Source organism: Phyllostomus discolor, chromosome 3 (assembly GCF_004126475.2).
Source record: "Phyllostomus discolor isolate MPI-MPIP mPhyDis1 chromosome 3, mPhyDis1.pri.v3, whole genome shotgun sequence".
Lineage (NCBI taxonomy): Eukaryota > Metazoa > Chordata > Mammalia > Chiroptera > Phyllostomidae > Phyllostomus > Phyllostomus discolor.
This window is the reverse complement of record NC_040905.2, coordinates 46,052,727-46,078,544: the sequence shown is the minus strand read 5'-3', so window position 1 is coordinate 46,078,544 and position 25,818 is coordinate 46,052,727. Positions and strand designations below refer to the sequence as shown.

The 25,818-nt window shown below is 38.6% G+C and overlaps 1 protein-coding gene across 3 annotated transcripts; it reads right to left on the bottom strand.

Moving 5' to 3' along the window:
* HMGCR (3-hydroxy-3-methylglutaryl-CoA reductase) lies at positions 1–23,414 on the bottom strand. 3 transcript variants are annotated; one of them, XM_028509189.2, is made up of 20 exons: positions 23,266–23,414; positions 18,219–18,407; positions 17,647–17,758; positions 17,062–17,149; positions 16,058–16,142; positions 12,302–12,407; positions 9,920–10,026; positions 9,694–9,810; positions 9,116–9,276; positions 8,744–8,991; positions 8,451–8,629; positions 7,250–7,444; positions 6,721–6,879; positions 6,413–6,570; positions 5,622–5,727; positions 3,468–3,638; positions 3,006–3,146; positions 2,765–2,923; positions 2,203–2,357; positions 1–2,062 (listed from the first exon to the last, which is right to left on the bottom strand). In XM_028509189.2, exons 2-20 carry the CDS (start codon positions 18,381–18,383, stop codon positions 2,008–2,010), a joined length of 2,667 nt encoding a protein of 888 aa, XP_028364990.1. In that variant the 5' UTR covers positions 18,384–18,407; positions 23,266–23,414; the 3' UTR covers positions 1–2,007. The 3 variants fall into 3 exon arrangements, with proteins under 3 accessions (XP_028364990.1, XP_028365009.1, XP_035876321.1); XM_028509208.2 differs by having other exon boundaries at positions 662–2,062; positions 23,213–23,387; XM_036020428.1 differs by lacking the exon at positions 23,266–23,414 and adding an exon at positions 21,082–21,156 and having other exon boundaries at positions 662–2,062.
* Positions 23,415–25,818: the final 2,404 nt, after the last annotated feature.

Below are 25,818 nucleotides of genomic sequence, written 5' to 3'. Positions count from 1 at the left end.
TTAACTTCTCATAATTTACTGGAACTGGAAAAAGGTATAACAAAATGTATACAATTTAGTAATTGTACAAAACATTAATTGAGCAAGATGATATTGGTTATTCACCAAAACGAAGACTCAACATGTTTTCCACTGCCACTTCTCTGGAAAGTTCAGGTAAGTAAGAAGTCACTGGCTGAAAAGTCACAACAGAAGCAAGTTCAAGTTTACAGACAGCTTCCACCAAGAGACTGCAGGCGTGGCCACTCGGAGGCACTCATGCTGCCGTGACAGCCACTGCTGGAATGTTCTCCAGAGTCCATCTTCCACACGAGCCATCGGCCCTCCAAGACCAACAGTTGAAGCATCAGATGTAATACAAAATAAGAACTTCTTTTATTACTTATACAAAACTTGTACATTAAAAAAAATGAAGATCCAACAACTCCACCGACCCCCTGAGAAAGCTGAGCGCTTCTATGGATCCACCAAAGAGCCGTACGTGCGGGTCTCAGTCACCAGCCTCCTGGCCACAGGAACAAGGCACACTCCTCAGGGCCATTCACACAGCGCCTTCACTGGCGCTCACCCCGACACACCCTTTCACTGGGCTCCTCCAGCGAGCCAGGGCTTCCTGGACAGCACTAAAGAACACTATCGTCTCTGGTCTAAGCACAGAGTGTTTTTATCAGTATACAGTTTGATTTTTATTTATTCCTTGAACACTTTCAATAAACTGTCAAAAGCTTACAACATACACAGATTTGATACAGTCCTTTACAAAAATCTGTCTAGATTTTTCAGCTAAATAATAAATTTAAGCGTCATTTAAGAAATTAAAGTTGATTTAGAGAAATGGCATTTTTCTGTCAAACCTAATTTTCTATCCTCTGAATTCCGAGAGGGGTCACAGACTTGTGTGTTCTTGAGAAACAGAGTCACCTTTGTCTAAGCCAGCGATTTTCAACTTGGTGTGCCACAAGAATTTTTAAAGCATGCAGTACCTATTGAGTCAGGGATACTGACCTCTTTTCCCTTAGAGAGTCAAATGAAAAAATGACAACAGCCAACACAACAACAGCCATCTGGAGTGAGCGACTCAAAGTTATACCTGTTTTTTTGTCAGATTGGCAAAAAATATATTTTTTGGTGTACAGCAGAATTTTAGTAATGTTTATATATGCCACAAGATGAAAAAGGTTGAAAATTGCTGGTCTAAGCAGTATTAAGAGCTCTGGTATCTTTAATAAAGAACACAAACTCTGTTTCTTAAAGCCTTATACTGAAAGATATGTTATAGCCAACTAGACATACATTTACATTTCGACAAGAGGCCTCTCTGAACAAACAGCCTGCAGAGATAAATGTAGTGATTTGTTTTCCTGATAGAGAACTATTCTGCACTGCACAGCACATTATTCTGTGGTTGGTAATAAGAGGAATTCTTTGCTTGAAGAAAGGTTCTCTTCTGAAGAATCACATTGGCTACCCCAAAAAAGACCAGCACCAAATAAAGTATCAGTTTACAAAAAATAAACATATTTCTTAAAGTTCTACAATCAAGGCTTAATAAATTACTAAGAAATCAGGAGTTTTGTCAGCTACAGTATAATTTAAAAATCCATTTTCAACCCAGGGTGGTGGGGGTGTGGGAGAAGGGTCAACTCATACTGATCACCATGAACTCCATAAATTTCATCAAAAGAAAACACTTTTTCCCCCACGTGTTTTCTCTTTCAGAGGTGAGCTGTCGGTTACCATCTGTGACGCTTGAAAGCATAATAGCCATGTTGAGATCTTTCCAAAGAGCACAGCACCTAACGCACTAAGCTGTCTTCAGAGCTGAGGAACATGCATGGAGAGAAGGCCCTCAGACCCTCCTGAAAGAGCCAAACACCACGCAGTCGTCTCACTGATCACATCTATTCATCCTCAACAAGACACAGCCTTGAGCTTTTTAATTCACAGATTTTATGTTAGTCCTTTAGAACACAACACCCGTATTTCAGTTCAGAACTGTCAGGCTATTCAAGCGGCCTGCTTGGTGCAAGTTCCTTGGAGGTCTTGTAAATTTATCTTTGACCTGTGGGAAAAAAAGACAGTGAGAAATACAAAATATCAATACTGCAGAATTTTAATTGGGGCTATTGTATGTGAACACTAGGTTTTTATACTGCCTATTTTAAGAACAAACTACGTGCTAAATAAATCGTTCTGTCTTACCTGTTGTGAATCATGTGACTTTTGACAAGATGTCCTGCTGCCAACGCTGCAATCAGTGACAATTCCCCAGCCATCACCGTACCACACACAATTCTGGCGAGCTGCCGGGCGTTCTCCCCAGGATTGTCTTTGCACGCTCCTTGGACACCAAGCATCTGCAGCCAGAGGGAGACACAGCAGGATTCACCCTTAAAGTCATGGCAGCCATTTCCTACTCAGTCAACAAAAGTGAGGGCAACTACATGACATTAGAATAGAGCTAGACTCCCCTTAATTTCCCAAGATTTGATGGCCAGTACTGACAATGTATGCACCACACATAGTTAACACACACCCACTGCCTAGCTGGCAGCACTTAGAGTACATGACCATTCCTCTGCATTTGTAACCTACTTGCTCAATTTACCAAGCATATGCCTGAAGGTGCTGACTTGGACTAGGCTGATGGGAAACAAAAGAATGAAAAGACAGCTAAAATACAGAGGTGAGTCACATGCCATGTCAGGCAGAAACAGATCTCTAGCCCTAGAGAACTAGGCTCGAGGTCACCGACGCTTCATACCTGCAGACAGGCTTGCTGAGGGAGCAGGTTGGTCCCGCCACCCACAGTTCCTATTTCTATAGAGGGCATGGTGCAACTGATATACAGATCTTCATTGGTGGGACCACTTGCTTCCATCAAAGTGATACAGTTTGAACTACCAACATTCTGTGCTGCATCCTGGGGAAAGGAAAAAAGGAAAACTATAAAACTGCTCTTACTTAGAACAACAGAAGAGAGAAGTGGAGGCTGGGGCCCTCACCTGGCCACAGGCAATGTAGATGGCAGTGACAATGTTGGCTGCATGGGCATTGTAACCTCCAATGCTCCCGGCCATGGCAGAACCCACCAGGTTCTTATTAATATTCACCTCAACCATAGCTTCTGTAGTAGTCTTCAACACCTAGAAAAGAGAGGTGCACACACCTTACATTTCCCCCCAGAAGACCCAGGGGTGCGTTACTCCTATCTGTCTGTACCTCCAGAAAACAAGGTAGTTCAGGTGTGGCCCCCGTGTCAGCCCTGTCCTCAGTAAAGAGCCCATCAGTTAAGTCTGTTCCTGTGAACACCACAGACGGACAGGGGGCGAGACATGACCAACAGTCATCTTTAATGCAAACATACACCCTTATATTAAACTTCACTTAAAATGTTAATGCTCTTTTCTCCAATTTTTTAATCGAATTAAAGATTAATACAATAAAATATTTATCCAGTCACTCACTTCTCTGACAACCTTGGCCGGAATGACAGCTTCACAAACAACAGACTTTCCTCTCCCCTCGATCCAGTTTATAGCAGCAGGTTTCTTGTCGGTACAGTAGTTACCACTAACCGCAAGAACCTGCATTTCAGGGAAATACTCATGGAGTTTCAGAAGTGCTTTCTCTGTACCCTGAAAACAACAACAACAAAACATTACATTAAAATGCAGTTATTCACAGATCAGAGGCTTTATTTGTATCTAATAGTAATACTTTTAAGTACAGTAACTACAATAATCTTAGCTTCTAATACAATAACTATACTTGAAATAAACTGAGCACAAAAGTAACAACTTAGGTGTAGATTCCTAATGGTTCTTTCTAGGTATGAGAACAAACGTCTTTCTAGTGAATGATGAATAGAATGTACTTATGAATATTAAAAAATACTCAATGAGAGTATAATAATTATATTCATGCCACTGGGGAGGGTGTTACCCAACCTATGATCAACATTTAATAAATTCCTTCTTCTGGTTATTAAATTATTATCAAAAGCCCAATTTACAAAGCCTGGAAGGAGAGGTTACATATGAAAGTAAATCTCATTGTTAATAGAAAGTTGACGGGGTTTATAGTACATGAAATATAAACAAGGCCTCTAAATAATTTCTAATTAAGTGAAATTAATTCAGTTAACTCACACCTCAATAACCCAAAACATACTTACAAGAAATTAAAAAATATTTTTAAATTGTGGTAAAATACACATAACATAGAATTTACCATCTTAACTATTTTCAAGTTTATAGTGAAGTAGTTTTAAGTGTGTCCACCTTGTTGTACATCGAATCTCCAGAACTCTTTCTATCTCGCAGAATTGAAACTCCATACCCATTAAATAACTCCCCATCCCCCTTTCTCCTTAGCCCCTGGCAACCACTATGCCACTTTCCATCTCAATGAATTTTACTAACCTAAGTATCTCTTAAGTGGGAACCATACAATATTTATTTTTTTGTAACCAGAGTATTTCACTTACCAAGTGAACCTCAAGGTTCATCAACATTTAGCATGTCAGAATTTTCTTTATTTTCAGGGTTAAATAATATTCCATTGTATATACACACCACATTTTGTTTATCCATTCACCCATCAATAGACACTTGGGCTGCTTCAACCTTTTGGTTATTGTGCATAATGCTGCTATAAATGAGGGTGCACAAATATCTCTTTGAGACCTCCCTTTCGATTCTTTTGGATATACACCCAGAAGTGAGATTGCTGGATAATAGTAAATATATTTTTAATTTTTTGAAGAACCACTGTACTACTGTTTATTGGCAATTTTTAAAGCTTATGCATTCATCCCTCACTGGAGTACTGGTGTGGCTCAGTGGGTTGGTGTCATCCTGCAAACAGCAAAGTCACTGGTTCGATTCCTGGTCAGGGCACGTACCTGGGTTATGGGCCATGATCCTGGCTGGGGGCGTGCTGCTTCTCGCACACATCAGTATTTCTCTCCCTATCTTTCTCCCTCCTTCCCCACTCTCCAAAAAATAAATAAATAAAATCTTAAAAAAAAAAAAACTTTTCATTTAATCACTATGCTCTCTCTTTCCAAAAAGTTTTATAAACGGGTAAACCAAAAAATAAATGTTGCTAGCCTAATTGACTTTAACGTTTTGTATTTGTGCCTGGTAAATAACAAATATCAGTAGAATAAAATGTAAGCCATAAACAATCTTTTTATAAAGGAGATAAATAAAATAAATGGACTACACACAGAAGGGTGGCCTCTTAAACACAAGTCTTAAAGTTCCTGAAAGAGGTCAACTTTCAAGGTTTATAGGGCAAAGTTCTGAAGTGGGAACCCCAAGATTCTTCCCATCCCCTCTGAGCAGACCCAGAACACGTATAATGCCAAGTCTAAATTAAATGTATCAAATCCAAACACCACCAATCGACAAATGCCTGATTTACATAATGAGTTATATGAAAAACCTTTCAATCAATGAACTCTTTGAGTAAACAGATGCACGTGATATAATATGAAAAGTACAGGAGGGCACTAAGTGGATAGCAAGTCTGCACCCGACTCCTGTCTCCCTGACACTGAGGTCCCCTTTCCTGGGACACCTTTGCAAGCTCTGGTGGAGCATATCTTGACTTACCTTGGAAATCATGTTCATCCCCATGGCGTCACCTGACCGGGACTGGAAACGAATATACAGGTTGCGCCCAGCCATACTCATATGGAGCTTCTGCAGACGTGCAAACCTGTAGACAAAAGAAGCAAAGATTTTTTTTAAGAAGATGGATGTTATCTTAAAATCTAATTTAGTGGGTTCATCTTATTCATAAGAGAAATCCCACGGAGATTCTTTATTAATGTGTTTTCTTCTTTATGCATGATATTAGAATACTGTATCAACTCTCTCATTCTTAGAGCTGCAAGGAGGGAGGGCTACAGACAGTCACTTCATCATAGATGAAGTTTAAAAAGCCAAATAAAGGCAAGCATATATGCTTGAACTATACTGGGGTTATCATTTGTATTGCTTATTCAAAGTAAATCAACTATACTAATATTTACTCCTCCTTCTATCCTGCTTCCAAGATCTTTTTCTCAGGCAATTCTGCCCCTTGACAATCTACATTAAAACATTTTTAGAGCAAAGTTAACAGTCTAATCAAAGTGAGCCTTATAAAAACCCCCCACACAAACTTACTAGCTCACACTATAGTTTTCTAATTCCCTTCTACGGAGGTATTCATTTAGATTAACATTCTGCTCCCCCACCCCAAACCAAGCATTAACATTACTAACTCTGAATAATTTGATTTGAAGTTGATATTTTATGTCATTTTAAGCTGGCAATATGTTACATTTAGTGGTCAAAGAAGATGGCACTGGTTCTGAAACAGACATAAATGCACTTACAACACTCCCCCCCACACACACCTGCTGGTGCTGTCGAATGCTTCCTTTATCACTGTGAACCCTTCAGGTGTCTCAAGCCAGGCCTTCACTTCTGCAGAGTCAGAAGCACGGGGGAGACGCACCACCGGGCCACGCGTCATCCCATCGGCAAGGATTCGGCTGCTGGCGCCCCCACCGAGCTATGCAGAGCATGTTAGAGAAGCACACATTAATGTTGAAAATACTTATGCTCATTGCAATAGGCGTGTCCCCGATGGTCCCCCGCTTCCTCCCATCGCCTGGCCTACAGTGCTTCCTAAAGCAGGCAACTATGAAAAATGCCAACGTACGCCTATCGCTCTGCAGCCTCTGTTGGTGCTGGCCACAAGGCAGCCTTCTGTTGTTGCCATTGGAACCTGAAACTCTCTTCCATCCAGGCACAGAGGCCCCGCCACTCCAACAGGGATGGGCATGTACCCAATGACGTTTTCGCAGCAAGCGCCCATAACCTAAGAGAGAAAGTCAGGAACCGAGTGAAAATCTGTATTGCAAAAACACAGTTCTTGTCACTAAAAACTTTCTTCAACTTTACCCTTTAGTGTATTTTTCAAAAAAATTTTTATTTACTCTTTAAAAGTATTTAAGATACTAAATATCTGAGTAATGACTAAAACAACAGGAAGAATATTTTGAATTTCTATGACCTATATCATAAGCAGAATACAAAATTACAGTGAGACGACTTTAAAAGGAAAGTATTTTATAAAACTACGTACTCATGTAAAAGACCAGTCGGGGAGAGTGGGAGAAGCTAAAGACTAAAACTACAACAGTAATAAGTTACAAAGCAAACCTTCTAAAATCAGTAAAATAACATACCAAGGAGTAATTATAGTCCCTATAAGGTAGATACTGGAGAGAAGAAGGCTCTGGAAGTTTTCTGGAAAGTAACTGTCGGCGAATAGATACACCTCGCTCGTGGCTTTCCATCAGAGTCTCCAATTTGTACGCTGGGATGTGCTTAGCATTGACTAACTGGATGATCTCAGCATCACTAAGGAATTTTGCACCTTTCTAAAGAAATGGGGAAAAAATGGAAGGGAGTTGAGGGAGAGAGATGACAAAAGACTCCAAAGAACTGTACTTCACAGTATTCATATTAAATACACCATTTAATACAAATAATGCTCTCAACAGAGCTAAACACAACAGTAGAACCTAATCATATTCAAAGCATATGATTTGAGAAGAAATAAGAATATCAAAATGAAAGCAAATTCTTCATGCAAATGTGACAATTAAACAAATATAAGACCAAAACACTAAATTTTGCAAGTAAGGTTCATAGGAAAAAAACTCCTAATTGAAATTCTGACACCCACCCTACAGATTTTGATAACCCTAAACGTAGCAGGACAGCTGAGATACTGCTGCACACGTTAACAGGATGAGGGAGAGTGAGAGAGAAAACAGACACAACTCTATTCTCACTCCCACGTGCAGAAATTAAAAATGAACCAGATGGAGCAGATATGGACAGAACACAGCATCACACTAAAGCAGGAGCGAACTCTTACAATCACATAGGCAGGAATCCTGTTCAAATCTCAGAAAGGAAAATAAACTTCTTCATGAGCATTAAGCTTACTTTAAAGAAAAACAAAAACAAAACCTTGTATCTCTGAGGCTCGTTTCTATGTTAAACCTTCTCTAGGCCTCAACACACATACGAGAGTAAAGCAGCTGCTCTTCCCCGCGATAAACTAATAAAATAGAAAGAGCACTGACTCTGGAGCCAGTAAATCTTGGACACCACTTGGTCCCAGCTTTACCATTTTCTAGATGTATTTCTTTGGGAAACATTTAAACTGCCTGGCGCCTCAGCTTGCTCATCTCAAAAAGGGGTAATTCCACCCAACAAGGCAGTGCAGAATAAACAAGACCAGTACCTGTAAACCATGTAACACAGTGCCTAGAACTTAGTAGGTGCTCAGTAACTATAACTTCCTTTCTTCCTTCACTAAAAAAGCTCCTTTTCTTAAGAAAGTTACCAAGTCTGAGTGTATTTCTTTTTCCTCACCTGTGCATTCCCAAGGATCTGTAGACATTCTTCATTAGGCCGAGGCTCCTTGGGAAGTTCAACTTCAGGCTCCTGGGCCTCTGGTTCTGGTGGAGCACTGATGGAGGAGGAGTCGCCGACCACAAATGTAGCTCTGTTTGAGGCGTCAGTTTCTGCCACTAAGGGTTTTATAACCTCAGCTGTTCAAAAAATCAAACAAAATCTCACAACTCTGAGCGTTAAGTTTTAACACTGACTCCACTTCTTAACAAATTAGCATTTAAGAAAGCAAAATGAAGAGAACAAGAAATCACCTTTTCTTTCCCTGTTTGCCTTTGCCTCCTCCTCCACTGCCTGGAATTTCTGGTTATTTCTGACCACAATAGGGTCACGCCTACAACAATCGTCTGGGACTTTCTTTTGGGCCATTACAGGAGATGTGATAGGGTTTTTTAATGAAAGTGTAGATTCCGTCTCTGCTTGTTCAAAGAAGATGTACTTGACAGCCAGAAGGAGAGCTAAACTTAGGGTGATAACTTGTTCAATATCCATGCTGATCATTCTAAATAAAAGAAAGCAAATTAAAATGTTATTACTCGAAAATGCAAAAGGCACAACCTAAACTTTTAGTAGCACAGAGTAGTACCAAGATTAATATGCAACAAAGTAGGTCTCAGGTAACTTACTTAGAGAGATAAAATTGCCAGAGGGAAACACTTGGTTCAATTCTCTTGGACACATTTTCATCCAATCCTAAGGGAACCTTAGAATTTTCTGCTGTACTGTTTTGAGGAGAAGGATCAGCTATCCAGCGACTGTGAGCATGAACAAGAACCAAACCTAGGGACTGAAATAAAATTTTTAAAAGATTATGTATTTTCTGCATATCAGTGAAACCTAAACTTCTCATCCTTAGCAACTGGATAACCAGATACTATTCCTTGGCCTCCCCTTAGCGTGAAAAGGCCCAGGCTTGCTGTGTGACTTAAGGACTGGCCTCACTGGGTGACTGAACACATTCCAAAGAACAAGTTTTCAGTGAGAGAAAGTGGAGGAACCTGAAAAATCTGTTTAGGTGAGAGACACTAAGAAAGACCAGGAGCTTCTAAGAAATGAGAAACAACAGAAAAGGGGAAGAGAAATACCGGTAAAAGAGCCAAAAATTAAAGAAAGATGGCAAAAGAAGAAGAAAAATCAAAACTGAAAAATGGAGTATGATATTGGAACAGAAGCTACTGAAGGGAGAAGAAAACTATGTAATTACCATAATCATCTTAACCCTCTGAGTAACAGGATTCGGTTTATTTTCCTCTTCTTCTAAAACTCGGGCAAAATGGCTGAGCTGCCAAATTGGACGACCCTCGCGGCTCTCCCGAGAAAGCTACAAAGTAAGTCAGTGTTGCATTAGAAGATATTGCTTTTATTTAAGTAAACTCACATAATGAGAAATATTACTCTTCTATTAACGTTGCCATAAGAACTGCTCTTACCTCCAAAACCAAGGACACACACGCGGGGAAGAAAGTCATGAACACGAAGTAGTTGGCAAGAACTGACATACAGCCAAAGCAGCACATAATTTCAAGCTGACGCACCCCTGGTAAGATAAAAATCAAATATACAATTATTAAAGTAAGTGTATTTTTGATGCTGTATCTATATCACAAGACTCTTCCCGCAGGTATAAAAACATATGAGAATATTAGTGTATCACTCTCTCTGTCATCCCCTGGAAAGAGAATCAGGAACTCAGTGGTGATCTCAAGCCTGAGAGCACAGATGATCATCTCCTGTGTCACCAAAATCACAGTGCCAGGCAGTATGGCAGTATTTAATATATATTTAATAATTGACATTTTAAAATTCTATTTTGACATAATGATATCTAATGAAGCAAACCTTCCATAGTTTTATACTATTGATCCAATTCCACTTGTTATCACAAAAGCAATTCACCTGTGGACACAGGACTTTTTATACAAGTAAAACATATTGCCAGTTACACCTTTCCTGATATAATGATGTAGTAAATATTTTATGTCTACTACTAAACTCTAATTTCAACATAACCTCTATGGTACCTATTGATGTCCTTATATTTTTGGTGAAATTCATTGCTCTGTTTGAAAAATGACATAAAGCAAAAAGACAACTCAAGGTACAAAAATAACAACTGTCCCACTAGAAAATGGTTAAGGTATCATTTAGTAATCTTCTCAAATAGAAAGTAACAGAATTATAGAGCTGGGAAAGACTTCAGATAACCAAATCCTACTCCTTCACTTTCCAAATAAACTTGAATATAAAACATATTTCTGATGTCACTAATATTAAATGTAAAAATATTTTAAAATGCAAAAATGATTTTTTTAATAAAAACTGCCAAACAGAATACAAAAAACTTGGTTTTATTTTCTGTATTGTAATAAACCATTGGACTAATTAATAGAATAAGAGTATAAACTGTATTTTCTAAAATTCCATAGCAATTCCTCTCAAACATGGAAATTTGGGAGACTATAAAATTATAATAACAAAAGCATTAGAAAGAGCTTACATTTTAAATGGCAGTCAAATATAACCTTTTCATCCCTGAGATCATGGAAACTATACTTAACCAGTGCTTTTTACAACCTGCAACCTCCCGTTTCCCCTGGACAATAGCAACTCCTGTTGCCCCGTGTGCTCCGTGCACTCTTCCCTACAGGCAGCGTCTCTGAGCCACTTCGCTACTGTGCAAAGAGCATTAATCTATATACTTCCAGAGTTAAGGCTTTTTCCTTTTTTATTGGTTCCCCAAAGGGTTACACTTCCTAGTTAAAATGTGTTAAATCTGTCCTTAAAAAATTTTTTTTACCTTAATCCAAATCCCTAACAATTACACCTTTTCTATACAGCTATGCATGTCTCCTGACTGGCTTCTCCAACTACAATCTAATGGCTTCACTTGTCCACTTCTCTGACCTCCCACGACAAAACTCATCCCCCTACTTTCCACATCAGCTTCAAAAGATTAATCCTGGGTTTCATGGCCTACTACTAGTTTCTGGCTGATCTTCCTCTCATCCTCTTACATATTCCTTTGCTTGAATAAAACCAACAGGTACATTCTCACCTAATCAAAGCATTTTTCTTGATTGTCATGGTAGTTACATGACTATATCTTTGTCAAAACACAGAACTTTATCCAAAAGGAGATTTTAAATAATGTACATTTATAAAATTGTTTAAAAAATATCTTCTTTACTAAAACACTGACCCTCAGAAAGTTTTAATTAATGTTATATATATCTCAATATGATATACTACCTAGTGAAAAGACCTCAACTAATAGACAACTAACCACTGTCTTAAAAGTATTTTGCTTCTGAAAGAATGAATCCCCTTGATATTTAACATCTAATTCTCTACTGTCGAACTGAGGATATACCACAGACTATCTAATTAAATCTTCTCAAACATCCTATTAGGAGGATCTAGCTTAGTTTTACCCGACTCCTAACTCTCGTGCCATCTTCTACGTGACGCAACATGAGCAACCGAGTCAGTAACTTATTACAGTGTAGGTGGCAGCAGGGTCTGGAAGGAGCTTTCCAGAAAAGCCCTGGAGCACACTCTTTCAAAACCAAAGAACAAAAACACCACAGACAAACTCATCAGAAAGTGGTGCACTGTAAAAGATGGCAAGAGGAAACAATAAATCAGTAATCTACTACTAAGTTTATATTAAAACAAACAGATATAACCACATACTCACACAATCAAAACATTTTAAGAGTCAGGATTTAAGAATAACCAATGCAATCTAACATGTTCTTTTTTTCTCTGTATTACAAACTTATTTTAAAATATACTACAAATTGCTCACAAACCTGACATGGTACCAACTCCAATCACAAGACATTCTACGAGAGCATCAAGAGTGAACGTAGGGCCTAAAATGGCCATTCCACGAGCAATGTTTTCCCGTACTTCATCCTGAAACACAGACCAAACATATCAATGAAGGTAAGACAAAAAACAACTTTTAAAAATGTTAAAGAGCATGTTAGCAATCTAACTTACTATGTGAAGAATAAAATATACAATATGACAAGACTAACAGGCATTCTAAATGCAAAGTACACCAACAAAATAATGGACTTAAAAGAAAAACATATACGGTACTCTGTTCTTCCTTTATACCCAGCAAGATATTTCTTGGAAAGATTCCTTTGAGGTGGTGCATTAATTCTGCCATATAAACCTCACATAATTAAATTTTACAATATTTTATATTTTTGCTACCATTGACAAAAGTTTAGTTGCAAAAATTTTGAGACCATGTTACTGTTATGAACCTAAATCATATCCTTCTCAAATGGTCATAACTATTCATCAGATACATAATCAAGGCAGAAGTACATGCTATTTTATACTCAGATACTCTCATGGAATATTGTTTAAAATGTTAGATTCTTTAAAGAGACTAAAGAACACCAAGATAAAACTTTAGGTGGGAAATAATGCTAGTGTTTTCAAAGGGTTTAGAAATAAATCTATCCTGAGGCATCTTTTTATTAGATCATATCCTGTGTTTCACTAGGTAGATAGTCATATTTACCCAAAAGTCCAAAATATAACCTTTATTTTTGAAACCTTCAAAAAAGTAAATGGAAAAGATTCCAAATTCCAGAGGCTATGGAACTATAATTGAGTTTTCAAATAAATAGGACAGTTCCTAGGACACTTAGGAAGGCCAGTCTTAGGACTTTATAAATTAAATTCACAATTATAGAAAGACTTCTGGTCAAGATGGCGGTGTAAGCAGACATGGCTACCTCTTCAGACAACTACAACAAAATTACAAATAAAATTTAAAATAACCATCACAAATTGAGTCTGAATAAAAGTCTGATGACTACAGAATTAAAGAAACCACATCCATCCAGACCACAGCGGGGACACACAGGTAAAATGGGATGGTCCCGCACCCACATATGGCGGATAAAAATCGGAAAGGAATATCTCAGGAGCAAGGAGTTCCAGCCCCACGCCAGGCCCCCCAGCCCAGGATTCCAGTGCCAGGAAGGTAAGTCCCTTTTGGCTGCAAAAACCAATGGGGATTGAGTCCATGGAAGAAACTGCTGGGACCCCAAGCAGTTCCTCTTACAGAATCCACACATAGATTCACCTGTTCAGACTCACTCCCTCTAAGCTCCAGCACTGGGCTAGCAGCTTGGAAGGCACCGGTGGCATACAGGGAAGAATTGAAGTGTCTGGCATCAAGGTATACAAAGGACACTGTCCTTTCTCTGGACCCTCCCCTGAAACAGCTGGCAACCTAATGCCATATCTGAAACTCTATCAACCTGACTAACACCCTTTGACCAGCCTTGGACATCAGCAGAGACTCCACCCCACCCAACTAACAGACCCACCCAAGCTGCTTTTCCATATGAATGGCTGGTCTTGGCTCATGTTGCATAACTTCCTAGATCTTATCAAATGGGCAATAGCTGGCCTCAGTGAGCCCCAGGCCTGGCACTAGCAGCAGCCAGCCTAGATTCACAGCTTGGCTTTGCCTGGGAGTCTTCAAACCTAGCACAAGTGGCAGCCATCTCAGATTGCTTTATAGCTCAGGCAGGGTGGCCCTGGGCAGCACACAAGCTGGGGCTTCCCTTGGCCTGCATCACCCAGGAAACCCCAGGGCCAGCGCACCCAGCAGACAGCTACAGACCATGTCGGAGTACCACCACCCTGCCCCTACACAGCTGATCCTCCACAGAGGACAGAGGTTGTTGATCAGTTGGTCACAGCCAATCCTTAGAGCTGACCAGCCTGGGTAAATCTCTCCCACTGATCTGCCAACAGCAACCAAGGCTCAACTACAAGAGGAGGGTGTACTCAGCCCACACAAAGGGCACACCTTGATTACCCACCTAGGGTGATGAGGGAGGCTATGCCACTGGGCCCTACAGGACACCTACTATATTTGGCCACACTACCAAGACATGGAGTCAAAGCAGCTCTACCTAATACATAGAAACAAACACAGGGAGGCTGCTAAATGAGACAAAGAGACACAGCTCAAAGTAAAGGACAGATCAAAACTCCAGAAAAAGAACTAAATGAAATGGAGATAAGCAATCTATCAGATACAGAGTTCAAAGCACTGGTTATAATAATGCTCAAGGAACTCAGTGAGGACCTCAACAGCACAGAAAAGATTCAGTCGGAAATGATAGATACAGTAATTGAAATAAAGAACAAATTTTAGGGAAATAGCAGAGTGGATGAAGCTGAGAATCAAATCAATGGCTGGGAACATAAAGAAATAAAAAACAACCAATCAGAAAAACCAGAAGAAAAAAGAAATTACAAAAAAATTAGGAAAGTATAAGCAGCTTCTGGAACAACTTCAAGAGATCCAACATTCACATCATCAAGATGCCAGAAGGAGAAGAGAAAGAGCAAGAAACTGGAAATCTATTTGGAAAAAATAATGAAAGAAATCTTCCCTAATTTGATGAAGGAAATAGACACATAAGTCCAGGAAACAGAGAGACTGCCAACAAGATGGATGCAAAGAGGCCCACTTCAAGACACATCATAATTAACATGCCAAAGGTTAAAGATAAAGAGAGAATCTTAAAAGCAACAAGAGCCAAGTAGTTAGTTACCTACAGAGGAGTTCCCACAAGACTGTCAGCTGATTTCTCAAAAGAAACTATGCAGACTAGAAAGGATTGGCAAGAAATATTCCAAGTCATCAAAAGCAGGGACCTATAGCCAAGATTGCTCTACTCAGCAAAGCTATCATTTGGAATCAAAGGGCAGATAAAGAGCTTCCCAGACAAGAAACTAAAGGAGGTCCCCATCACAAAACTACTATTATATGAAGTGGTAAAGAGACTTATTTATAAAAAAGATCAAAACTATAAACAAGAAAATGGCAAAAAATACGTATTTATCAAAATTGAATGTAAAAAACAAACTAAACAAACAAGAACAGAGGCAGAATTATGGATATAATGAGTGTTTTGATGGTTGCCAGATGGAAGGACAGTGTGGGGAAATGGGTGAAGAGGTGAGGGGATTAAGAAGTACAAACAGGTAGTTACAGAATAGCTGTGGGGATGTAAAGGACAGTACAGGAAATGGAGTAGCCAAAGAACTTACACACATGACCCGTGGACATGAACAAAGGTGAAGGGATTGCCTGAGGGAGTGTAAGGTGATGGGTGGAGGGGGGCAAAGGGGGAAAAATTAGGACAACTGTAATAGCGTAATAAATAAAATATAATTTTAAAAATAAAGTAAAATAAATTTACAATTATAGGTGATTCCTAAATTTTGGACTACAAAGAAACTCTATTATATCCTTCTTATTAATGTAAACAAATTGAACAAAAAAGAGTGCTATTAATATATATGTCTTATGGCCCTGGCTGGCATAGCTCGGGATTGAGCACGGGCTGCGAACCAAAGTGTCGCAGGTTCGATTCCCAGTCACGGCACATGCCTGGGTTGCAGGCCATGGCCTCCAGCAACCGGACATTGATGTTTCTCTCTCTTTCTCCCTCCCTAAAAATAAATAATCTAAAAAAATAAATAAAATATATATATATCTTATAAATAATATTTACCTGTGAGTTGGAGCTGAGGGCAAACTTTGCTAGTGCACTTGCTCTGGAAAGGTCAATCAGAAGAAGGAAAAAAGGCAAAGCTTCACTGGAAAAAAAAACGAGATGATGAGGTACATTTAACAGAGGAAAACATATAGCTTTAAAATTCTTTCTAAAACAAAACTTTCCCCTGCTTACTCTGTATGATTCTCTAATGTGTGTGCCTTTTTGTAGATCAAAAGGTCTACACCCTATATTCCTCTGACATCCTCAAAGGTATTAATGTTTTAGTTGTTCAAAACATTTGTTAAAAATGTAAATGTATTTATACAGAAACACTTTTTGATAATTTTATACCAAAATATCACTTAGTAAATAATGTCTCCTTGAATTAGCATGAGGAAAAAAGAATATGCATAATTTTCTCTTATTCATCATTACTTCTGAGAGGATAAAGTAAACAACCTTACTGCAGAGTAAACTGGCAAAAATGGCACTCGAAAATCCTACTTACTGTACACAACCACTGTCTCATTCCTAAAAATGTATCTTAACAACTATGAATATGAATAAAAATTTATCTGCAAAAACACTCTTGTTATTAATGGAGGAAATTAAATAACCTAACAATCCAATTCTATATGATTAAATAAATAAACCACAATATATACATACATAGCTATTAATACTAGGCAGCCACAACAAATAACTTAGTTTAGCATTACGGACATGCAAAGATGTTGATAAACTATTATTTGGTGAAAAGAAGTTATAAAGCAGTATATATAGTATGATCTCAGAAGTTTTCTTGAAGTATTAAAAAAATGGCAAAGGATATATACCAAAATGTTAACAGTTTTTAAAAATAGCTAAATGATTACATAAAAACTTCCCTCATATTTTCTAAAACTTCTGAAAATTTATATATTACAACTTTGTAAGTTCTTAATATTGAAAAAATACATATAAATGTATAATATATAAAAATATTTTGAAAAAAGTATACCTCTGCTTTCAATACTTACTTCAAGCCTGTCAATTCTTTATCTAGGAAATGAATGACAACTGTACTGAATACAAAACTTGAGAAAATTGTGAAGAGGCCAGCAATACCTAAAACAACAAAATTCAACAAACTGAAAATTTTCATCCTTTATTACACAAGTACCAACATATAGTCCTATCAATATTCTGAAATATTATTTTCTCCAGATTCTTAAGGTCTCAAATATCAGAATGTTTCACTCCCACTAATGACAAAGTAAACTACTGAATGCATGCAGCACACTGTAAGCAGTACACACATTTCCAGACATGTGATTTGAATAGACAGGTGTACGGCCACAGCAAATAAAAAAATATGATGGCACACAAAAGTCAAATGTATAATCCTGACAGGTGTGGCTAGTGGACTGGGTGTCTTCCCACAAACTCAGGGTCGCCAGTTCAATTCCTGTCCAGGGCACATGCCTGAATTATGAGCCCAATCCGGTTGCAGTGTGTGAGAGGCAATCGATTGATGTTTCTCTCCGCTTTCTCCCTCCCTTCCCCTCGCTCTAAAAATAAATAAATATCTTTTAAAAAAGAAGTTAAATATATAAAAGGATTACCCAAAATATATTTTGATCCAAGCTGACGCAAATTCTGGAACTGGAAGTAAATATACAGGATTGCTATGCATCGCGTTATTGTCAGAATTATAATGTCACTGCTCAGAACATCCTATAGGGAGAGACAGGAAAAAAAATCGTAATAGTTATAGCTTTTAAAATAAGCAATCAAAAACAAAAATTTTTATTTTGTATGCATCCTTAGTATACATACTATGATAATATTATAGGCATATTGTAGGCATAATACAAGTCAAGTAAAAATATTAAATATGCAAATCAAAAATTAAATCCAATTTTTATATAATCCATTGTTTAAGCCAATCACTTTCCCTGTTAATTATAAAAACTATATTTCTCAAGTCAATTACACTCATTTCAGTAGAAAAAGGCAAAAGAAGTGTTTCTAGTGCATTTCTATACTATATAAATACATGATAATTTGAAGTAAATTTATAAATACTATAATATTTTAGTCATAACTTTTTTGGTAATATAGTCTTTAAAAAAGATACTCTTTAGAAATTGAAAATTTAATTTGCTTGAGCTAATATTAAATTAATTTCACAAACCTCTTCAAACTTTGGACACTCATAATTCCAACCACAGATCTTATTGTTGCCGGTAAACATGTTCATGGACATCATACAGATGGTCAGTGTCACCGTCCCCACTATGACTTCCCAGGGGTGGGAGGCCACAAAGAGGCCATGCATTCGGAAAAGTCTTGACAACATTGTTAACTACAGAATCCTTGGATCCTGGAAGGAATACCAAGTATGAGCAATTAGTATACAGCTCCCTGTATTTTTAGGAAAAATGTTGTAAACCCTGCTATAGTATGCACAGTGTCTTGTACATATGAATAGTGTTCCTTATAGTGTACATATTTGATAGTGTTCCTTATAATTGTTTACTCACAACACTTACATCCTCTATTATTCATTAGCAACCAACTTAAAAGCAGGTATTTCTTATAAATTGTATGAATTCAGGCATTTAAAATCAAACCAAATAAATATCTCAGCCCTTGATATTATCTGAGCCAAGGAAGAAAGCAATAAAGTAGAAAACAAAAGTCAGAAACAACTCTTCATATTTCTTTTCTAATTACCCTGATGTAAAATGTATACAAGCACCCTGTTCATTCTCCACATTCTGGCTATGCAAAATGTAAATGCCAAAGAACCTACTCTTTGACACCTATAAATTATCTTAGTTTATAAAGCTCCTCAAGGGAGGGGCCCATGACACTTTAACATTCCACCCAACATATGGCATAATGTCACCAGCCAAATGATGTTTAATAAACTTTCTTAATGTTGCAGTCACCAGAGAAAAGCCTTTTCCCACAGTTTTACTGCTCATCAAAACACTAGAGCATTACTAAAAGAAGATGGCTGACCCAAGGAGGTGTCTACAGCATCCAAAAATTCCCTACTGAACATAAAGTAACTTTGATCTAGACTACTATGACTAAAGTTCCCCACATTTGCTGGCTAAGTAGTAATAATAATTTTGATATTCTGGTTTTTTAAAAATCGAATACAGTCATTGATCCCTAACATAAGAACTTGCAATTCTTACTTCTTACTCTAAAATTAATGCTTATGATAAAGCATATAAACTACCCATAAAAATCAATTAAAAATAAGATGTAAAAAGTAAGTTGACTGACACACTAGCACACTAACAAGAATTCAAATGAATTTCACATTTATGACAATAACTAAGAAGGTGATTCATTCATTGAAGACAGAAAGTAAAAAGGGAACAAACTGAGATAAAGAAAGCATTAATCAGTCTAAAGGGACCAAATCTATCTAAAGAAACCAAAGCAGTCACTCTCACTACATTCCTCTATGTTCTTTATATTTCAACCATACCAGGCCACCGGCCAGGTATCTGGTTTTCAAAGTTCAGGGCGCTGGGTCAATTAGATTATGAAATCAATTTAGAGTCAGGAAAAATAAACTTTTTAAAAATAAAATAAAATAGAAAACACCTGTGGGTAAGAAATTACTTCTTGAAACTTTCTGTTTCATGAAACTCTACATACGTGAGTGTGTGTATATAACATGTACACACCCCCCACACACATAGATTTCACACTATGGGCCTCAATATTAAATGTCTGGTGGTCACTAAAGTATATAAATGTGCCATGCATCTGCCTGTGTTTATTCATGCTTTTTCAACCTTCCCCCCGGCCCCGAGTCTTACGCTTTTATCCTCAGCACTTGCACTAATATATAGCAGTTGCTCAACAAATACCTGCTTAATTAAAAATATATTCTTAAACAGTAGCATGTGTTTTGCTACTGAAACAGACCTGAAGATTTCTTTTTAAAAAATCTTCACCCTAGGATATGTTTATTGATTTTAGATAGAAAAGGGGGGCGGGAAGAGATCAATGTGAGAGAGAAACACTGATCAGTTGCCTCCTGTATATACCCTGATGGGAGATTGAACCTGCACCCTAGGTATGTGCTCTGACAGGGGATCAAATTCACAACCTTTTGGTGTATGGGACAATGCTCCAACCAGCTGGGCCACCCAGCCAGGACAAGATTACTTTTTTTTTTAAGTCACCAAAATATAAAGATAACCCTAACCCCCTTCTTGTTCCCCAATTAAAGGCTGAATGCACAGCATTCAGGGAATATATTAAAGGGAGACGAGGTAGGGAAGAGAGGAAACATTTTATATATCAATAGTATTCTGGAAAATAAGCAGTAACAACAACACTTTCTATTAAATTAGCAGGGACTTGGCCTTAAAGTATTAGAGAGTATTAATCATATCTTAGACTTGAACCCCACTTCATTACAATCAAAAGCCTCACAGAAGACTAGCTTTTTGTGATGGTCTTCTGTCACATAATTTCTTTCTTGTATTAAAAAACATGCAAAACAAAAACGAAACTGTCTAAAGAACCAAATTAAGTCAATGTTTCAGAAAATGTGCTAAAAACACATTTCAAAACTAGGTTAAAATGAGTTCTAACACTTCCTCTCCGAAAACCCCTCAATTAGGTTAATCCCTATTGAGTCAACATATCCTTCACTATTAAAAAATTAATTCAGTTGAATTAAAATCTGACCTGCTAGCATGAAGGTACCCCAATTTGATCACATATCAGTTTAACATTATTAACCTATAATTATATATTAGGCACTTATATATTAATTATATATTTTCCCTCAAAAAGATTTCACAGTAGCACTTTCAATTCTGTGTTCCTGAGATCCTGTGAACTATACCCAAGGCACAGAGAATCTGACTTATTTGGAAACAGAAACTAAGTAATGGAATGTACAAAGGTGCATCAAAATAATCATAACTGTAAACTCATTTCTCATGAGCAAGCACTCTCCCCATTTCACTGTGATTATGCTGTAAAGCACTTAAATGCCATGGACTCAAATCCTCCACCTTCATCAGCAGTTGCAAGTGGCACTGGCAGGCTACAGGAGGGCTCATGCAAATTCAATCGGGCAGTTATTTATGCCATGCTGCAATAAAAATAAAATTTACTTTAAAAATCAGGTTAAACAGGCAATGCATGCCTTGCTTATTCAGAATGAAGTATGATATAAACATTTCACAACACTTTTCAAAAAAATGGATAATTTAAATACAATGGAATCCTCAAACTCTAATCTAGTATGCTATAGAAACCACCTACCATGGCTGATTGCAGAAAAGGATGCTTTCACATCCTACTCTAATTCTTTCCTTTGACTCAGCACCACTCCTGTGCTACACATTCCAGTATTTGATTAAACACTTGTTTACAATGCTCTCAAATCAATTGCTGTGTATATTATATTAATTGAAGGCAAGCACCTTGCCTTATGCTGAGCCATTTTTAATTCCAACAGAATTTAACATCTGTTGTTCAACCTACCATCCTGGGGAAAAGATAATTTCTTGAACTGAAAATCAGGAAACCTGGATTTTTACATCCAATTCTATTACATGCTACCTGCTTGTAAGTCACATCTCTTCTTCATTCACTTATAAAGCTAGAGGTCCAAACACTTAACCAAGTGTTAAGTGGAACTATATGAAACTAGGTAAGAAACAGTCAAATTTCAAATATCATCCATTTCATATGGGTAAAAGGATATCCATATACAGGATATGGCAAAAGTAGATTTACAGTTGTGAGTACGCAAGAGTTTATTGTTGCGTACTCATTTATCATTGTATTTATCATTGATATTTTTTTCATTGTATTATTTTCCAAAAGAACTGTAAACCTGCTTTTGCCTCACCCTGAAGATGGATTATCCATGGTCTATAAACTATATCATACAAGATTAAAAAAAGCAAACACAGCCATCCCCACACAAACTTTATCTTGAAATAATCATGCCACACATCAGTTGGATGTAATGATGTAACCTTCGAACAATTTTTTTAAACCTTCATATTCCTAATCCCCATTTGTCCTTACCAGCAAGTTTATCATAAATTCTGGAAAGACACTACAACAAAGCGGGTCCTTAAAATCCAATCTACCTACACGCCAATGTACACTAGGCCTTTGCTAGATCACCTCTAAATTACAAAATGTCTTTCTTTGGAGGGAAAAATAAATTCACAAGCAAACAAAAAATACATTCTCTACATTGTGAGATGCTGACATTATTTAGCATGGCCCGGAAACAAATGTTTCCTATAACTTTTCCGGCACCAAGTCTAAGAAGTCACGTCCTCAAGCCCTGAAACATTTCAACAGACCACTTAAGATGGAGTACACATCAACTTTCTCCTACCGCAGAAAACTGTCCGTATTTGAATCTCCAAGGTAGGTTTTTCCCTAACTAAAACCAAGTAGTTCCGAAAAAACGTGAAGTTCTGGACTAAAGGACATCAGCACCAAAGAAACTACACCCCTTACAAAAAAAGAAAGAAAGAAAAGAAAAAGAAGACTCCTTTAAGTTCCTGGGCGACTTCCTACATTGGATTCCGCATCCTTTCAACCCGTTTATCCTAGCCATCACCGGACACAGCTATGCAGATCCACGGTTTTCTCACGGCTCTGAGTGAGTTCGTTGCATCATTTATAGACCTCTTCCACATCACTTTAAAGAAAGGTGCTGACGAACAGCACCGCCTGGGCGTGGAAGACTGCACAGAAAAGACCTCGCGTGCTCTCGACGAGCTGTGGCTGGGTCATCCTCCAGCCGCCCAGTACTTCTCGAAACAAGGGTCCTCCAAAATCACCCTCCTGGGACCCTTTCCGCCCAGATGATAGTGACCGCGCAGCCAGCACTGTTTAGATCGAACAGAGACGGCAAAGGCTGCTCCACCCCGCCGCCCACCGCTCGGGCCCAACCTAGCTCCCAGGCTCCCCGCGCTTTGGTGTCAGCCACCTCTCCGCCAGCCCCGCATCAGGGTCGTCAAACCGAAGTCCCTGCGGGACAGGGCTGCCACACCCGCAAATCCACCACCGCAGCTCCCGCCAGGTCCGCAGGAGATGCCTGCTGCCCCTTCCCAAGGCCTAGTGGAGATTGAGAACCGCCGCCAACACAGCCCAAATCCCGCTGCCACCCACCGCTGCCCGGCTCCCGCCGACGGATTCCCCTTCGCGGCCACTGTCCGCCTCACCTCCTGATCTCACTAGAGGTCACCGAACACCGGCACCGCCGGCGCTCCCCTTGTCTCTAGTCAACAGAGACGCCGAGCGGAAGGAACCTTCAGCTGACGCACTCTTGGAGCCAGCCGAGCCTGAGACCAATGAGAAAGGATCGTCCGATCATATAGCCAATCATCTGGAGGCTACTCGGCCTGGTGGCTCTACGTCACGAACGGTCGCCTTAACAACCTCCCATAGCTCTCACCCTCGCAGAGATCCGGCACCGCACCATCTCTCACCACGGCTCGGCCAACCAATAGCGAGTCGAGTACTAGCAGTAGGGCCGGCCTATTGGTCGAAGAGCCGAGAGGCGCAAGCCTCGAAGCTGCTCGGGCGAAGATGGGTGGAGTAATTCAGGTGGAGTGTTCTATAGCCCAGGACCTGAACTGTGTCATCCTGGCAATGAGAGTACTGTGAGAAGAAATAGCGAAGTGTGAAGATAAACGCAGGTCAGGCTGACGGTAGAAAGCTGCATGACTTAGAAGGGAGAGATGGAAGGAAGTGGAGGTGGCCCTGAAAAAGGGATATAAAAAGGGGAAGATGGCAGCGAGGTGCAACCCAAACCTCAAATGTACCAATATCCAAAACCTAAACCAACATTATGCTGGGACTTAACCATTCGTGTAAAGACCTTGTCTGCCCGGTCATTGACTAGTCTCTTGGTTTCTCTCCCTACCCCACCACGTCCACTGCCAGTGTGAGGCAGTCGTCACGTACTGTCAGTTCTCTATGAAATGTGCCTCTCCCGCATCTTTGCATTCCCTCTGCCCTCCCTCTGATGCAGGCCTTTATTATCTCTTACCTGAAATAATGCAATAGCCTCTCCTAACTGGTCTCTCCACTCCTGGCGCTTCCACCTTCCAATCCTATTACAGTATCCCACAGGCCTGCCTCCTAACCATCAAGAGTTACCCATTGTCTGCTAGGTTGAAGTAACTGGCACCGCCAGTATGGCCCCACCCACATTTCTTGCGTATCTCTCACTGTTTCCCTGTGTCAACCCTACATTGCTGCGAGAAGAGTCACACTCAGTACCTTTTATTCAGTCACACTCAGAACCTTTTTTCTCCCTGCATATGATTCTGTGTGTAATATGGGTATGTCTATGCATTTTAATTGTTGAAATCTTAACTATCCTTCAAGGACCATTTCACATGCCACCTCCTTTCCTGATTTCCTCAAGAACACTCCATCTTTCCCTACTTTGAACACCCATAAGATTTTGTGACTTGTCTTATTGTCTTATGTGGAAATTTATTAAGAACAAGAATTGTAATCCATTCGATTTTTGAAGCCGGGTATTTTGAAACACAGCACCTAGGAAATACTATATATACACACAGTTTTCACTATTATATTGATACATTCTTATAATCCTTATAAAATAGACATTACCTCCATTTACCAAAAAATATGGTTGATTAAGCAACTTGCTGTAAATCACACAGATAAAATTGGAAAAACTAGGATTTGAATCCAAATCTAAAACTTTTGCTGGTTCTATAATGCTCCACTGCTTTAGTATGAAACCTTTATTCATATCCCTTTACCAGATACTTTCAGAATGCCCATTGTGTGAAATGTACCATACTTGACACTGAGATAATAATGATAATAATGACAATATGAAAACTGCCTTTATGAACCTTACATCCCTTCACAAAATAGATGATTATTAAACACTTGTTGAATTGATTACCATGAAAGGAGCTTTCACAGTGAAAAAGACCAAGGTGAACTAAAGATCACAATATTCTATTATTAATCTTATCCAAAGGAAGAAGAAAAGAAAAATCTGTAAGTACTAAAAGCCTAGAAAATTTGTCATACTTTTAATGTTCCTAGAAGTTTAAAGGGTCAGATATCTCAGAATCAGAGTCATAGAATATGTAGATGCTTACTGATATAAATTCAAATAAGGATTATGAAGGTGTTTCCACAAAAGGCCTTAGACCAAGATTTGGAAACTTCTATTCCTAAACTTTGCTTAATTGAGAACTCCAGTGAGCATATAAGTTTAAAAGCAAGCAATAAATAAATTCTAATTGTTCTTAAAACAACTTCTATATAATTTCCAAAATGTATTTCAAAAGAATCTTCATTGCACTTAACTAGTAATTTCTATTTAATGATAAATCACAAAATTTGGCCTGGACATGACATACAGGGATCGGTAAGGGGCAGGGCCAACAGAATCTGCGTCTTCTTCTCTTGTGGGCTTATCCTCAGAGCAAAGAGTTTATAAAAGTATAATTTTCAGAGCCTCTTCTAAAGTAGTGAGTGACCCACCCTGCAACCTCACATTGCCCTTAGCATTTACTTGTATAAATGTACTAGACCTGCAACCTTCACTTGTCCTTCTTTTTGTGGTCAAGGATCCTACTTTAAGAAGGGAAATTACAACAATAACAATAATAAATAAGACTTATATTGCTATTCTTATGTACCAGCCCCTTTTCTAAGTGCTTTATTTATACTTACTCCTTTAATTCTCATAACAGTTCCATGAGGAAAGTATTAGTAGC

Coding starts and splice junctions, on each gene's coding strand:
- HMGCR (XM_028509189.2), bottom strand. CDS start 18,383: ATGTTGTCAAGACTTTTCCGAATGCATGGCCTCTTTGTGGCCTCCCAC. Junction 10,027..12,301: donor TGGAGTTGGTACCATGTCAG/GTTTGTGAGCAA, acceptor TTATCTTACCAG/GGGTGCGTCAGCTTGAAATT. Junction 7,445..8,450: donor AGATCCTTGGGAATGCACAG/GTGAGGAAAAAG, acceptor CCATTTCTTTAG/AAAGGTGCAAAATTCCTTAG.